At 41.7% G+C, this 13525-nt stretch overlaps 1 protein-coding gene across 2 annotated transcripts in view; it reads right to left on the reverse strand.

The window, feature by feature from the left end:
- MRAP2 (melanocortin 2 receptor accessory protein 2) overlaps window positions 1–13525 on the reverse strand; it is a 91767-nt gene that overhangs the window by 19670 nt on the left and 58572 nt on the right. The window contains exon 2 of one of the 2 annotated variants that reach the window (XM_055433904.2): window positions 10672–10800. In XM_055433904.2, coding sequence (XP_055289879.1) covers window positions 10672–10798 — 127 coding nt within the window. In that variant the 5' untranslated portion in view covers window positions 10799–10800. Of the gene's footprint in view, window positions 1–10671; window positions 10805–13525 lie in introns of both variants that reach the window. The other variant, XM_055433905.2, reaches the window with a different exon arrangement.

Genomic DNA, 13525 nt, shown 5'->3' on the forward strand with positions numbered 1-13525 from the left:
TCAGCAAAGTCATGAGAGAAAAGAGAGTGGGAATGAGGAGAGCTTTGGTTAGAATTTTAGAATCCCCATGGTCCAGTGACATTTTCACACATTCTCCTGATAACGTGGAATCCACATTTCTCTTGACAACATGTTTTAAGTAGCTTTGCTTACTCACATTCTCCTCCAGAGGAAATTCTGCTCCCTCAGATTATCTCCATTAATTCTCTTCTACCTCATCCTCTGACATGTTGCCCAAGCCCAGATAACTTTCTCACTCTGAGCCCCTTTCAGAGAACGTCAGAGAGCTCCATCTCATTCCAGGAACAACCAGACTCTCTTGAAGTTTTATTTCTATGTCAAGTTTCATGGACATGAGCATTTCAGTGAAAAGAGGAATACAGAGCCTCTGGTCTTCCCCAAAGTACCCTTTCTCAGGAGGAAGTCAGAACAGAGGTTTACACAGAGTGAGTGGGGGCTCCAAGAAACCTGGTTGGTTAAGGAAAAGCCTTCTACAGGGGTTTCTAATACAGCCAAACAGCTACTTCTGTCCTGTCTATAGACTGACCTACTTAGAGACCATTGTAGTAAGAGAGTACAGTAAGAGAAAACTGCCCAGGGGCATTCCAAATAGAATGCATCATAATAAAATAACTTTCCCTTTACCTGACCTCTAGCGAATGGGATGAAACAAGAGAGCTGACAGCTGTACGGTTTTCACTGGTATGGTCTGTTTTTCAATATATTATGTTTTCCATTCTAGGGGAGAATGAGAGTAACTATCCCACCCCATTTCCCACCTCCCTCCAGTCAGAATGGCCATCATTAAAAAGTTTACAAACAATAAATACCAGAAACAGTGTGGAGAAAAGGGAACCTTCCTACACTGTTGGTAAGAATGCATAGCCACTATGAAGAACAGTATGGAGCTTCCTTAAAAAGCTAAAAACAGAGCTAACATGTGATCCAGCAATCCCACTCCTGGGCAAATATCCAGAGAAAACCATGGTTTGAAAGAATATATGCACCCCAATATTCAGCTGCAGCACTGTCTACAACAGCCAAGACATGGAAGCACCCTCAATGTCCATCAACAGATGAATGGATAAAGATGTGGTATATATACACAACGGAATATTACTTAGCCAGTAAAAAGAATGCAATAATGTGATGATCATACTAAGTGAAGTAAGTCACAGAAAGACAAAATTGTAATGGTTATATGTGAAATATTAAAAAAAAGTGATACAAATGAACTTATTTACAAAACAGAAACAGACTTACAGACTTAGAAAATAAACTGATGGTTACCAAAAGAGAAAGGTGGAGGGGAGGGATAAGTTGGGAGTTTGGGATCAACACACACTCACTACTGTGTATAACATAGATAACCAACAAAGACCTACTGTATAGTACAGGGAACTCTGCTCAATATCTTGTAGTAACGTAAATGGAAAAAGAATTTGAAAAGGAATAGGTATATGTGTAACTGAATCACTTTGATGGTCATCTGAAACTAACACAAAATTGTATTAGGTTGGCCAAGAAGTTTGTTTTTGGCCAGACTCTTTGCAACCCCATGGACTGTAGCCTGCCAAGCTTCTATGTCCACAGGGATTCTCCAGGCCAGAATGCTAGAGTGGGTTGTCATGCCCTCCTCCAGGGGATCTTCCCAAACCAGGGATCAAACCCAGGTCTCCTGCATTGCAGGCGAATTCTTTACCATCTGAGTCAGCAGGGAAGCCCAAGAATACTGGAGTGGGTAGCCTATCCCTTCTCCAGGGGAACTTCCCAACCCAGGAATTGAACTGGGTCGATTTGGTACCAGCTGAGCTACCAGGGAAGCCCAAAGCAACAGTATAAAAAAAAATTTTTAAAAAGAATATATTGTGACCTTTTCATCTCGTGGTTGTATGAAAAGCAAGGGTTAATGCTTAATTTGAAAGAAAGGGCTCAGGGCACTAGAGCAAGCACTGTCCTTGCACTGATTCTGGTTCCTAAGGATCAGTCCTGTGGTATGGACTCCTGGCAAGGAGCCAGCAGTGGGCTTCCAGCACTTGTGTCTACTGTGCTCCCGATCACAGATCTTACTCCAAACCATGGAGCACTTTCTGTAATGGTCTTCCCCAGGTATCTTACAGCTCAATCTTTCACTTCCTTCAGGCATTTTTTTCATATTTCTCCTTCTCAGGAAGGCCTTCCATGGCCATTCTATCTATGCTTTCACCTCCACAATTCACACGTCCTTTCCCTACTTTATCTTTTATCACCATCTGGCATAGTTTGTCTATTTATTTACTATCTGTCTCTCTGGGTAGAATGCAAGATCTGTAAGAGATGGGTTTTTTTTCTTTTCTGTTTGCTGCTGTATCTCCAGTGATTAAAACAGGGCTGCACACAAAGGAGACACAGATGGAAAGAACAGACTTCTGGACTCAGTGGGAGAAGGTGAGGATGGGGTGATTTGAGAGAACAGCACTGAAACATGCACATTGCCATATATAAATAGATGACCAGCGCAAGTTCAATGCATAAAGAAGGGCACCCAAAACTGGTGCTCTGGGACAACCCAGAGGGATAATGTGGGGAGGGACATGCGAGGGGGGTTCAGGATGGAGGGGACACATGTATACCTGTGGGTAATTCCTGTTGATGTACAGCAAAAGTCATCACAATATTGGAAAGCAATTATCCTTCAATTAAATTTATTAACAAAAATAGTGCTGCAAATAACAGGTGCTCAATAAATACGTATAGAATGAATGGATGAATGAATATCCATTTTTCTGGTACCAAATGTATGTCAGATACAAGTCCACTTCAGATAACTATAAAGTTTATTACCAGATTCAAAACTGAAGGCAAAAGGAGAATTTACAATGATCATCAGAGGTTGTTTCTCAGATGAAAGACCCTATAGAGATAGGATCTTAGTTTCATCAGGCAGGAGAACTTAGTCTAACTAGAGATGTGACTACTGTTGCTAAGAACAACCCATCACAGGTAAAGTAAAAAGATAACTGTTATGGTCACTCCTATCTTCCTAAATGCTTCCCCTTGAAGTGACTGATTTTCATTCTTTTCAACTTATACCTAATTGGCTTCGAATTTTTCTCAGCAAAACAAGGAGATGCACTTGAAGCCCAGAATTACAGCTTTCTAAAATGGAAGACACTAATCCTAAAGGTACACAATACAATAATTGACTTATTTTCCTGTATGTCTTGGGGTTTGTTCTGGAAGCTAAGGGCCTCTAATCAGATCTCTTACATCAAAATAGTAAAGACTTACCTAGGAATTTCTGTTTTTTGCCTAAAATGAATACTAACAAAAAGCTCTCCTTCTTAATGGTATAGTAAGTAAAATGTGTAAGTAATGCCTACATTTCTGCCTACATTTTGCAGGAATTTTTTCCAGGTACAATCATCTCTAAATGTAATATGCCCCAAAGAGATTTCAACCATCTCTGGAAATGCCCCAACAAAAATAACAACAGTATTGCCCTTTAAGAAAAAGAGGCAGGAGCAAAATGACACAAAAATAAAATCTGTGTCATGAAGTTATAAAAGCTTAGATTACAGGAAAACATATGGTGATTTGCCCAGTTATTTTGATTTTCATTAAAATCCTTAACAGCAAGTATCCTTACCCACAGACTGTCCCAGAAAAATAACAGATTAAAGAATCAAAGCAAATTAAGGAGGGTGATTCACACCCTGACATCTATAGCCCTCCATCAGATAATGGATGACAGTACATCCTAATAGATTCCACGTGCTTTTCTTTTACTTCCATACAGAACTGCTGAGCAGACAACAACAAAGGAGTGTGTGAAAGCATTTGATTATTACTATTCATTTCAGTGGTAAAGGATATGTGATTTAGTTAATGCTTTCTAAGGAACAAAAATAGAAAGCTCCTGATATAGGAAATTATGAACTCCAAAGCCCTTTACAACCCCATCGATGGAGACCAGAAGGCAGGAACCAGAAAACTATCACTGCCCCTGTCCCTCTAATGGTCCGGGAGTTGTTCAACCACAGCCACCAGCAATCAGCAGCATCCAGACCCTTGGGACCTACAGGTGAAGCCAGACTCTTGTGGTCCTTCTTGCAATCAGGGGTGAGGAAAAGGTTAAAACTTAACTAGCTAGAATTGGGAGTCGACCAAGAAAGAGACTTGGGAGGCTCCTGAGGTCCCCTCTTCCCACAGACACATCGAATATATGGGTACATATGGAGCAGTTCCCTCTGAAAGAGTTCCAGAAGCTAGCTGAATGACTCCTACACATCTGACAAATGAGAAAGTACCCAGCTTCAAATCAGTAAGAAAGGCTGAGTCATCTCCTGCCATTAACCCCACCCCGGGACCCAATATAAAACACCAATTTGAAAATCACCTGGACTATTCAGAAAGCAGACCCACTAACTAATTTTAAAACTTCTGCTGGAGAGGCACAAATTTGCTGATGCCATTGGCAGATGCCATTTTTATGATCTCATTCTGCCTTGCTGATTCCAGGGCTGGTGGGTGCCATCTCGGAATTCTCTCTCTAACCTGTTAGTGTCAGTAGGGGTGCCCCCCTGGGAGCCCCACCCACCCCTGTGTCACAGCTGCAAGCCACAGCTGGGCTGGGCAAGCACTCTGCCCACTGTACTGCAGCTGGCAGGCACGTGCAGCCAACACAGGGCTTGAGCTCTCTTGAGTTTCTAGCTTTGGTGGCCAGGGCTTCTCACAAAACATTTCCTATGTGCCAGTCCTTTAAGATTGGGAGAAGTGGGTCTTTTAGCTAACGCACAGAAACCAACACAGGGAATCAAGAAGAAGGAAGAAATAGAGGAATAGGTCCCAAACAAAAGAACAAGATAAATCTCTAGAAATAGATCTTAGTGAGAGTTCAAAATAAGGGTCATAAATAAAGGAGTGAGCTCTTTGATATCACTCTTAGTAATGATGTTTTGGATTTAACACCCAAAGCAAAGGCAACAAAAGCAAAATAAACAAGTAGGACTATATTAAACTAAATAGCTTCTGCATAGCAAAGTGAAAGTGAGGTTGCTCAGTCCTGTTGGATTCTTTGCAACCCTATGGACTGTAGCCTACCAGGCTCCTCCATCCATGGGATTTTCCAGGCAAGAGTACTGGAGTGGGTTGCCATTTCCTTCTCCAGGGGATCTTCCTGACCCAGAGATTAAACCCAGGTCTCCTGCATTGCAGGTAGATGCTTTACCATTGGAACCCATCAATAACGTGAAAAGGTCACCTATGGAATAGAAGACATATGCAAACCACATATCTGGTAAGAGTTTAACATCCAAAGTATACAACGGACTCCTATAACTCAACAGCAAAGTAAGCCCAATTAAAATATGGGCAAAGGGCCTGAACAGACATATTTCCACAGACAATATCCAAATGTTACAGGCACATGAAAAGGTACTCAACATTGCCAATCATTAGGGAAATGCAATTCAAAACCTCAGAGAGATATCATCTCACCCCTGTTAGAAGGTCCCTTATCAAAAAAGACAAGATAGAACAAATGCTGGTGAGGATGTGGAGAAAAGATAACCCTTGTACATTGTTGGTAGGAATGCAACTGGTATAGACACTATGTATGAAGTTCCTCGAGAGGAGAAACCCCATGTCCAAGGAGTGGTGGCTGCGCGGGCACAAGAGGGCTGAGAGGAGCTACTCCATGTTCAAGGTCAGGAGGGGCAGCTGTCCAAGGTAAGGAGCAGCGGCTGTGCTTTGCTGGAGCAGCCGTGAAGAGATACCCCACGTCCAAGGAAAGAGAAACCCAAATAAGACTGTAGGTGTTGCGAGAGGGCATCAAGGGCAGACACACTGAATCCATAATCACAGAAAACTAGCCAATATGATCACACAGACCACAGCCTTGTCTAACTCAGTGAAACTAAGCCATGCCATGTGGGGCCATCCAAGACGAACAGGTCATGGTGGAGAGGTCTGACAGAATGTGGTCCACTGGAGAAGGGAATGGCAAACCACTTCAGTATTCTTGCCTTGAGAACCCCATGAACAGTATGAAAAGGCAAAATGATAGGATACTGACTGAAAGAGGAACTCCCCAGGTTGGTAAGTGCCCAATATGCTACTGGAGATCAGTGGAGAAATAACTCCAGAAAGAATGAAGGGATAGAGCCAAAGCAAAAACAATACCCAGTTTTGGATATGACTGGTGATAGAAGCAAAGTCCGATGCTGTAAAGAGCAATATCGCATAGGAACCTGGAATGTTAGGTCCGTGAATCAAGGCAAATTGGAAGTGGTCAAACAGGAGATGGCAAGAGTGAACGTCGACATTCTAGGGATCAGCAAACTAAAATGGCCTGGGATGGGTGAATTTAACTCGGATGACCATTATATCTACTACTGTGGGCAGGAATCCCTTAGGAGAAATGGAGTAGCCATCAGGGTCAACAAAAGAGTCTGAAATGCAGTACATAGATGCAATCTCAAAAACGACAGAATGATCTCTGTTCGTTTCCAAGGCAAACCATTCAATATCACAGTGATCCAAGCCCATGCCCCAACCTGTAACACTGAAAGCTGAAGTTGAACAGTTTTTTGAACACACACAAGACCTTTTAGAACTAACACCCCGAAAAGATGTCCTTTTCATTATAGGGGACTGGAATGCAAAAGTAGGAAGTCAAGAAACTCCTGGAGTAACAGGCAAATTTGGCCTTGGAGTACAGAATGAAGCAGGGCAAAGGCTAATAGAGTTCTTCCAAAAGAACACACTGGTCATAGCAAACACCCTCTTCCAACAACACAAGAGAAGACTCTACACAAGGACATCACCAGATGGTCAACACCGAAATCAGATTGATTGTATTCTTTGCAGCCAAAGATCTCCATCTCCAGCTCTATACAGTCAGCAAAAACAAGACCAGGAGCTGACTGTGGCTCAGATCATGAACTCATTATTGCCAACTTCAGACTTAAATTGAAGAAAGTGGGGAAAACCACTAGGCCATTCAGGTATGACCTAAATCAAATCCCTTATGATTATACAGTGGAAGTGAGAAATAGATTTAAGGGACTAGATCTGATAGAGTGCCTGATGAACTATGGATGGACGTTCGTGACACTGTACAGGAGACAGGGATCAAGACCATCCCCAAGAAAAAGAAATGCAAAAAAACAAAATGGCTGTCTGAGGAGGCCTTACAAATAGCTGTGAAAAGAAGAGAAGCGAAAAGCAAAGGAGAAAAGGAAAGATATAAGCATCTGAATGCAGAGTTCCAAAGAATAGCAAGGAGAGATAAGAAAACCTTCCTCAGAGATCAATGCAAAGAAATAGAGGAAAACAACAGAATAGGAAAGACTAGAGATCTCTTCAAGAAAATTAGAGATACCAAGGGAACATTTCATGCAAAGATGGGCTTGATAAAGGACAGAAATGGTATGGACCTAACAGAAGCAGAAGATATTAAGAAGAGGTGGCAAGAATACACAGAAGAACTGTACAAAAAAGATCTTCATGACCCAGATAATCACAATGGTGTGATCACTCACCTAGAGCCAGACATCCTGGAATGTGAAGCCAAGTGGGCCTTAGAAAGCATCACTATGAACAAAGCTAGTGGAGGTGATGGAATCCCAGTTGAGCTATTTCAAATCCTAAAAGATGATGCTGTGAAAGTGCTGCACTCAATATGCCAGCAAATTTGGAAAACTCAGCAGTGGCCACAGGACTGGAAAAGGTCAGTCTTCATTCCAATTCCAAAGAAAGGCAATGCCAAAGAATGCTCAAAATACCACACAATAGCACTCATCTCACACACTAGTAAAATAATGCTAAAATTCTCCAAGCCAGGCTTCAGCAATACGTGAACCATGAACTTCCAGATGTTCAAGCTGGTTTTAGAAAAGGCAGAGGAACCAGAGATCAAATTGCCAACATCTGCTGGATCATTGAAAAAGCAAGAGAGTTCCAGAAAAACATCTATTTCTGCTTCATTGACTATGCCAAAGCCTTTGACTGTGTCGATCACAATAAACTGTGGAAAATTCTTCAAGAGATGGGAATACCAGACCACCTGACTTGCCTCTTGAGAAACCTATATGCATGTCAGGAAACAACAGTTAGAACAGGACATGGAGCAATAGACTGGTTCCAAATAGGAAAAGGAGTACTCAAGGCTGTATTTAGTTTACACGTAGAATACATCATGAGAAACACTGGGCTGGAAGAAGCACAAGCTGGAATCAAGTCTGCCAGGAGAAATATCAATAACCTCAGATATGCAGATGACACCACCCTTATGGCAGAAAGTGAAGAGGAACTCAAAAGTCTCTTGATGAAAGTGAAAGAGGAGAGTGAAAAGATTGGCTTAAAGCTCAACATTCAGAAAACAAAGATCATGGCATCTGGTCCCATCACTTCATGGGGAATAGATGGGGAAACAGTGGAAACAGTGGCTGACTTTATTTTTTGGGGCTCCAAAATCACTGCGGATGCTGATTGCAGCCATGAAATTAAAAGACGCTTACTCCTTGGAAGGAAAGTTATGACCAACCTAGATAGTATATTAAAAAGCAGAGATATTACTTTGCCAACCAAGGTCCGTCTAGTCAAGGCTATGGTTTTTCCAGTGGTCATGTATGGATGTGAGAGTTGGGCTGTGAAGAAAACTGATCGCCGAAGAATTGATGTTTTTGAACTATGATGCTGGAGAAGACTCTTGAGAGTCCCTTGGACTGCAAGGAGATCCAATCAGTCCATTCTAAAGGAGATCAGTCCTGGGTGTTCATTGGAAGGACTGATGCTAAAGCTGAAACTCCAATACTTTGGCCACCTCATGCGAAGAGTTGACTCATTGGAAAAGAGCCTGATGCTGGGAGCGATTGGGGGCAGGAGGAGAAGGGGACGACAGAGAATGAGATGGCTGGATGGCATCACCGACTCGATAGACATGAGTTTAAGTGAACTCCGGGAGTTGGTGATGGACAGGGAGGCCTGGCGTGCTGTGATTCATGGGGTCACAACAAGTCGGACACGATTGAGCGACTGAACTGAAATGATGAAGTTCCTCAAGAAATTAGAACTACCATAAGATCCAGCTTTTCCACTTTTTGAAATATATCCAAAGGAAATGAAAGCATTATCTTGAAAGGATATCTGTACTCCCCTGTTCATTGCAGCATTATTCATAATAGCCAAGGTATGGAAACAATCTCACTGTCCATTCACTGATGAATGGATTAAAAAAATGTGATAGACAGATGATAGATATTTGAAAATTATTCAGCCTTTAAGAAGAAGGAAATATTGTCATTTGTTACAACAAGGGTGAAACTGGAAGGCGTTATATAAAGTGAGATAAGCTAGTTAGAGAAAGACAATTAGGGCCTGATATCACTTATATGCAGACTCTAAAAGAAAAGTCGAACTCAAAGAAACAGAGAGTAGAAAAATGGTTGCCTGGGGCTGAAGGGTGGGGAAATCGGGGAGGTTGGTAAAAAGAGTACAAACTTTCAGCTATAAGATGAATAAGGTCTGGGGACCTGACATATAATACGGAAAGTATAGTTGATAATACTGTCTTGTACAGTTGGCAAGACAGTAGAACCTAAATGTTCTTACCAATGAATAAACAATCAAATAATATACGTGAGGTGATAGAAATGTTAATTAAGTTGATGGAGAGAATCCTTTCACAATATACATAATATATCATTATTTTTTGTATAAATATATGACAATTTTATTTGTCAATTATATCTCAATGAAGCTGGAAAAAATTAGAAAGTCCACCTTGCAATGGAGCAGCAAATAGGGGTGAGAGATCATGATGCCAAGACAGCTCAGAGAGCCAGAGGCCAGAAAATATGAAAGGAGTGAAAGCACTTCCTTGACCACATTCGTCTTCAATTCTACTCACTCTTGTATTTCCTAAACATGTCCCATTCATCTGAGTCAGTAAAGGACCTACCACCTTTATAGTACTGTGGACATTCATTCTGAAACAACCAAACATCTCTAGGATATTTACAGGATAACCATAACAGGACCCAGGAATGGGCAGCAGTTTCTGCTCATGTCAATTCTGCTTAAGGAAACTGAGCTGCTTCATGCTTGCCAGTTAGCAGGCAGTTATGACTAGAGATGAACAGTACCCTTTCATAGAATTATATTTCCCTGCTCTGTGCTAGATGATTAATTACTCCAATAACATGAAGCATAGTTCATGCCTATACCACAGAGTTGGGAATGATCGTGAGCTATTCTGGTCCTTTATCATGAAAAAACACAGACAGACTGCTTTCCACAGTCCCAGAGACCCAGCAGGGCTGAAGGGATGCTGTGGACCAAGTGTTACAAAAGGGAGCTTCTTCAAATTAGAATCCTAGATTCTATTTGTGTATACATTTTTGATGGTCTAAATGTTTTCAGTTTTGGAGAGCTGGAATCATTAAATTTTTTAAGCCTCAATTTGAAAGGGACATTGATTCATCTTCCACTAAGGGGATCTTGCAAGTTCTTCATCATTCATGTTATACATCCAAGATCAATGAGCCTATATGTGGAGGGGATTTAGGGGGTTTGGGGGTAGAGGATAAAGTTATGTATAAGCATGTCCAGGGAAAGTAAACACTGACAGCTTCACAGATTAAGGCAAACACACAACATGCTTTCAATGGGAAATTGCACAAGACTTACATTTGTGAGCCTTCAGTCCTTCAAAGGAAACTGGTCCAATCTCATAATACTCATATTCCCAGGTATAATCAGAATTAGATGCAGATTGCTGGGATGTCCTGTTCGAAATTAACCTCTGGGCAGACATTTCTACCTGCACAAATGGAGAAAGGCAAGCGTACAGTTTGTTAACTTACCCACTCTGTCCTTGACCATCTTCAGGAGGTCAGCAGGCAAAAGCCTAAGGAAGGTCCTATCCATCAGGTCAGGGACATTTCTCCATGGCTGCTAAGGGTCAGACATGACTGAGTGACTTCACTTTCACACATTGGAGAAGGAAATGGCAACCCACTCCAGTGTTCTTGCATGGAGAATCCCAGAGACTGGGGAGCCTGGTGGGCTTCCATCTATGGGGTCACACAGAGTCGGACACGACTGAAGTGACTTAGCAGCAGCAGCAGCTCATACTTTATCCCAAATGGTCATTATTTCCTTTTCTCTCTCCACGAGACTGGCATATATTTGTAACCAGACACCATGTCTTCTTTTGAGGTTGTTCCCCCAGAACTTAACCCAGTGCCTAGCACATAACCAAGTTCCAATGACTGATGAAAAAAGGAGGGAGAGAGTGTCCCAAAATCCTCTGAGCTTACAACTTTAGCCTGACCACATATCGCCCTATAAAGAGCCTACAGAGGATAAATAAAATCAGTAGCAGGAGAGAAGCAGCTCAATAGATTTCTATCAAGCACCTTCCGTAGAAAAATAGACATGCCACCTACATCTAATGAAATGGAGTGGTGCAAAAAGAAGGGGACATAAAAAGTCACATCATTGGGGAAGATCCTCAATGGAAGCCCCAGTCTTGGCCACTACTAACTCCTGAAATTTGTCCTATTTTATGGATATGTCAATGCCTCATCTGTTACAATTTTAGATTAAAAAAATACTGACTTCTTTGTGAAATGAGGTTGCACTATACAGCATGGACACCTACGATGACAAGTCCACAGAGCCAGTATCCAGCATGGCGCACCTGTGATATGTGAGGCACCGCATATTGTGGGCTAGAAGGAGATGTCAGGCCAGGATCCCAGAGACCTCCCCTAATAATGGGGGAAGAATGTGTTTGCATGCTCAGTCACTCAGTTCTGTCTGACTCTTTGTGACCCTATGGACTGTAGCCCACCAGGTTCCTCTGTCCATGGGATTTCCTAGGCAAGAATATTGGAGTGGGTGGCTATTCTCTTCTCCAGGGGATCATCCTGACCCAGGGGTCAAACCTGTGTCTCCTGCATTGCAGGCAGATTCTTTACCACCTGGGAAGCCATATGCGGGAAGAACATTAAGCAACAAATAACAGTAACATAAGGAAGAATTTGAATGAAGTACCAGCCAAAACCAAGATTTGCTGAACAGTATAACCACTGAGTACCATCACCTCACCCCAAGAGCTTTCTGAAGCTCCCCTTCTTCCACCCACCATAGGTCAGGATCACCCACTGCTGCCTCCAGGGCACAACCTCCAGAGAAGTTGAGGCAAAATCTCTACCACCCTTCTGCCCCAAAGCATGAGTCTCACCTTTCCTTCTTTTTTTTAAATTAACTTATTTTAATTGAAGGCTAATTACTTTACAATATTGTGGTGGTTTTTGTCATACATTGACATGAATCAGCCATGGGTGTACATGTGTCCCCCATCTCAATCCCCCTCCCACCTCCCTGCCCATCCCATCCCTCTGGGTTGTCCCAGTGTACTGGCTTTGAGTGCCCTGCTTCATGCATCAAACTTGGACTGGTCATCTATTTCACATATGGTTATATACATGTTTCAATGTTATTCTCTCAAATTATCCCACCATTGCCTTCTCCCACAGAGTCCAAAAGTCTGTTCTTTATATCTGTGTCTCTTTTGCTATCTCACATAAAGGGTCATCATACCATCTTTCTAAATTCCATATATATGCGTTAATATACTGTATTGGTGTTTTTCTTTTTGACTTACTTTGCTCTGTAAATAGGCTCCAGTTTCATCCACCTCATTAGAACTGATTCAAATGTGTTCTTTTTAATAGTTGAGTAATATTCCATTGTGTATATGTACCACAGCTTTCTTATCCATTCATCTGCCAATGGACATCTAGGTTGCTTCCACGTCCTGGCTGTTATAAACAGTGCTGCGATGAACATTTGAGTACATGTGTCTCTTTCAATTCTGGTTTCCTCGGTGTGTATGCCCATCAGTGGAATTACTGGGTCATATGGCAGTTCTATTTCTAGTTTTTTAAGGAATCTCCACACTGTTCTCCATAGTGGCTGTACTAGTTTGCATTCCCACCAACAGTGTAAGAGGGTTCCCTTTTCTCCACACCCTCTCCAGCATTTATTGCTTGTAGACTTTTGGATAGCAGCCATTCTGACTGGTATGAAATGGTACCTCATTGTGGTTTTGATTTGCATTTCTCTGATTATGAGTGATGTTGAGCATTTTTCATGTGTTTGTTAGCCATCTGTATGTCTTCTTTGGAGAAATGTCTGTTTAGTTCTTTGGCCCTTTTTTAATTGAGTTGTTTATTTTTCTGTTTTTGAGCTGCAAGAGCTATTTGTATATTTTGGAGATTAATTCTTTGTCAGTTGCTTCATTTGCTATTATTTTCTTCCACTCTAAAGGCTGTCTTTTCACCTTGCTTATAGTTTACTTCATTGTGCAAAAGCTTTTAAGTTTAATTCGATCCCATTTGTTTATTTTTGCTTTTATTTCCATTACTCTGGGAGGCAGGTCATAGAGGATCTTGCAGTGATTTATGTCAGAGAGTGTTTTGCCTATGTTTTCCTCTAGGAGTTTTATAGTTTCTGGTCTTACATTTAGATCTTT

This window comes from Moschus berezovskii, chromosome 10 (genome assembly GCF_049115385.1).
Source record: "Moschus berezovskii isolate FMDL1 chromosome 10, NW_MosBer_1.0, whole genome shotgun sequence".
NCBI classification, from domain to species: Eukaryota; Metazoa; Chordata; class Mammalia; order Artiodactyla; family Moschidae; genus Moschus; species Moschus berezovskii.